A 2,886-nucleotide genomic window follows, 5' to 3' on the forward strand; every position below is an offset into this window, starting at 1 on the left:
GTGAAATATATTAAGAAATAAAGCCTAAAATTCAAACACACTATTCGCAGAAACCCAAAAGAGCTACCACCTTTTACCACTTTCCCCGCGTCAACGCCCTCCCCTTCTCCTACTATAAACCCTAACCTCTTCCCTCTTCCATTTCCTCCACAACTCTTTCTCCCACAACAGTCCAATCCCCAACCCCCCCCCCCCCCTCCCCAATACAGACAGACTACAAACCCTAACTCAAAAAAAAAAAATCCAAACTCACAAATCACCTAAACATCTCTTAATTATCTTTACGTTCTCGATTTCAAAAACACAATGAATATGATGAAAATTATCTTAACAATAGCTATAACAATGGCGATAACCATCACTTTGACGATGAAAGGCATTGGTGAAGCGGAAGAGAATAATCTACCATTAGAGCAGCATACCGAAAACAAGCTGTTGTTGCCATCGAAGAGAGGGAGCCGTTTTCTTGCTGAAGCGGACAAAAACCCTAGAGCTGCCGATCACTGCCACAAGGACAATGAAGTCTGCAGTCTGTTTGGCCGAAACTCAACTTGCTGCAACAACAAGTGCATGGACTTGTCTACGGATGACAAGAACTGCGGCGCGTGCAAGAAGAAGTGCAAGTTCACAGAGGCTTGTTGCAGGGGGCAGTGTGTGAATTTGTCATTTGATAAGAGGCATTGTGGTCGTTGCAACAACAGGTGTGAGAAGGGGCAGTTCTGTGTGTATGGTATGTGTGATTACGCTTAATTAATTAATTAATTACATATACATACGGTGAGTTCGATCGCGATTTATTCTTAATACAATAAAAATGCCACAAAAAATCTAGTGGTTTCTCTAAATGTAATACTACAAAAGTACTAAAAAAGAATTATGTATTGATGATCACTCGTTTATTTATACGATTTTTTTCGATATAGAATGGTAGACACTTGAAATTCTATGTATTAGGAGATATGAATACTTTTAATCGTTAATTTTTTACATAATAAAAAAAACCAATTACAATATAATCAATTAATTAATTACTTTGTGAGGACGTGAGCCAAACGTATGACAACGACTAATTAAGCCACTTTATAACTGAAACAATTTACGAGTAATAATTAAGCTGCATATGTACGCATGGTCAAAATTCTAATTAAACCCCATGGATCTGCATGTGCTCCTACGGTATTCCTAAGTTAATTAGCCGCTTGATAATTAAGCAACATGGCAACTAGATCCAGACCTAGACACCCACGGAAAAAGAGAAATGGAACGGCAACATGGCAAGCAAAGCCATGCAGCTTTTGTTGATCGTTTGGTATTTTCAAGATACAAAATATAAAATTAGAAGTAATTCAGTAATTAAATAAAAATAAATAATGCAACAAACTCATCATTGATTTTGCCTTTACGTATATAATGCTTCCCTGACTCCCTCACGATCACATGGTAGCTTTTGGTGCTAGACCGAAAAGGTCAAGCTCATGGGATCAAGCGTAGTTCGCGAATTTTAAGATGAAAAGAATCCAGCCAATCCCAGAATTTTAACAACATATATGCAACTTTTCCATGTTAATTTCATCAATTAATACATGTGTTATAACCAATAAAGAATTCATATATCTTCCCATCTAGCGCATTTCTCCTGTGCTCGACGGTAATGTTGATTATGGCTTACCACCCACTTATTATGAATGTAATCAAAATGAAGCTAGGTATCTTCATCTGCTTAATTCATTCCACATACACATATACTTAATTCTCATTATTGGTCAGAAACCAAGTGAAATTAAACTATAATTTCCACGAATATGTTAAGGTGATGCTAAAAAAGTGTAGCATGACAACTTGAAAGGGATAACTGCGCGCTCTTTTAGTTCTTACAGTTTGAAGTAGTTATCATATCAATTCTTGTATTTTTAAAAAGTATTAGTACTCAAAGTCCTATAATATTATAACTTTCCTATCTATTGGATCTAATTTTTAGGGTAAAATTGTATTTATATTTGATATACTTAAAATTCAAAGAAATGTTTTATGCAACAAGTGAAAGACAGATGATTATTAAATATATTTTAATGGAAATAAATTGACAAAACATGATTCTTTTTAAGTAATTTTAAAATATACATGTATTAACAGGATAATTATTTTAAATTATAGAGACTAAATAGATATTTACCCCAAGAACAAATTATAAAAAAGATATGAAAATTAACAATCAAAGATAATTTCTTATTAACGAAAAAATTTTGAATCTCAATATTAATTTTCTCCTCAATAAGAAATTACGAAGCATAATCGCACAGGCCAAAGTCACATAAACTCCCATTTCTGCACACATTTTGTTGCATCCACCACATTGTCTTCTACTGAAAAAGGTTCAGACATTTGCCATTGCAGCAAATCCCACTGTACTTTGCACTTCCTGCCACAGCACCCGCAGTTCAGGCGATCTCTTAACAAATTAACACACTTTGTCCTACAGCAACGAGGCCCTGGACTTCCCCTAGCATGACAAACCCTAGGGAACTTCGAACTCGTTACAAGTTAATCTTCGAGCACGTTTCTTTTTTAAAAAGAAATCGCCCTACTGCTGAAGAAGATTGATCATCGGTTTCGGTTAAATGTTTGTCCAGGAAATCCTTTTCTAAATCTAAATCACCCTCTTCGTTGTTGGTATGATCAGTATATTTAATATTATTATTTGGTGTTGCCAAATTGGCCAGGGCTAGACCACCAAAGAGAATATATATGAAGAAAATGTATAGCATTTTCATGATGAATGAATATGAAAGTTTAAGGGTATTAAAGGTGAAGCCTTAAGTATGTGGCATAGAAAAGTTGTTTTATGTCCTCGAGTATGTTTCTCCGAGATGGGCATTTAAAGGGAAT

At 35.1% G+C, this 2,886-nt stretch overlaps 1 protein-coding gene across 1 annotated transcript; it reads left to right on the forward strand.

The window, feature by feature from the left end:
• The first annotated feature begins 306 nt into the window (after positions 1–306).
• LOC18055209 (stigma-specific STIG1-like protein 2) lies at positions 307–750 on the forward strand. The gene has a single exon (XM_006452362.1). It carries the CDS (start codon positions 307–309, stop codon positions 748–750), a length of 444 nt encoding a protein of 147 aa, XP_006452425.1.
• Positions 751–2,886: the final 2,136 nt, after the last annotated feature.

Source organism: Citrus clementina, unplaced genomic scaffold (genome assembly GCF_000493195.1).
Source record: "Citrus clementina cultivar Clemenules unplaced genomic scaffold, Citrus_clementina_v1.0 scaffold_1, whole genome shotgun sequence".
NCBI classification, from domain to species: Eukaryota; Viridiplantae; Streptophyta; class Magnoliopsida; order Sapindales; family Rutaceae; genus Citrus; species Citrus x clementina.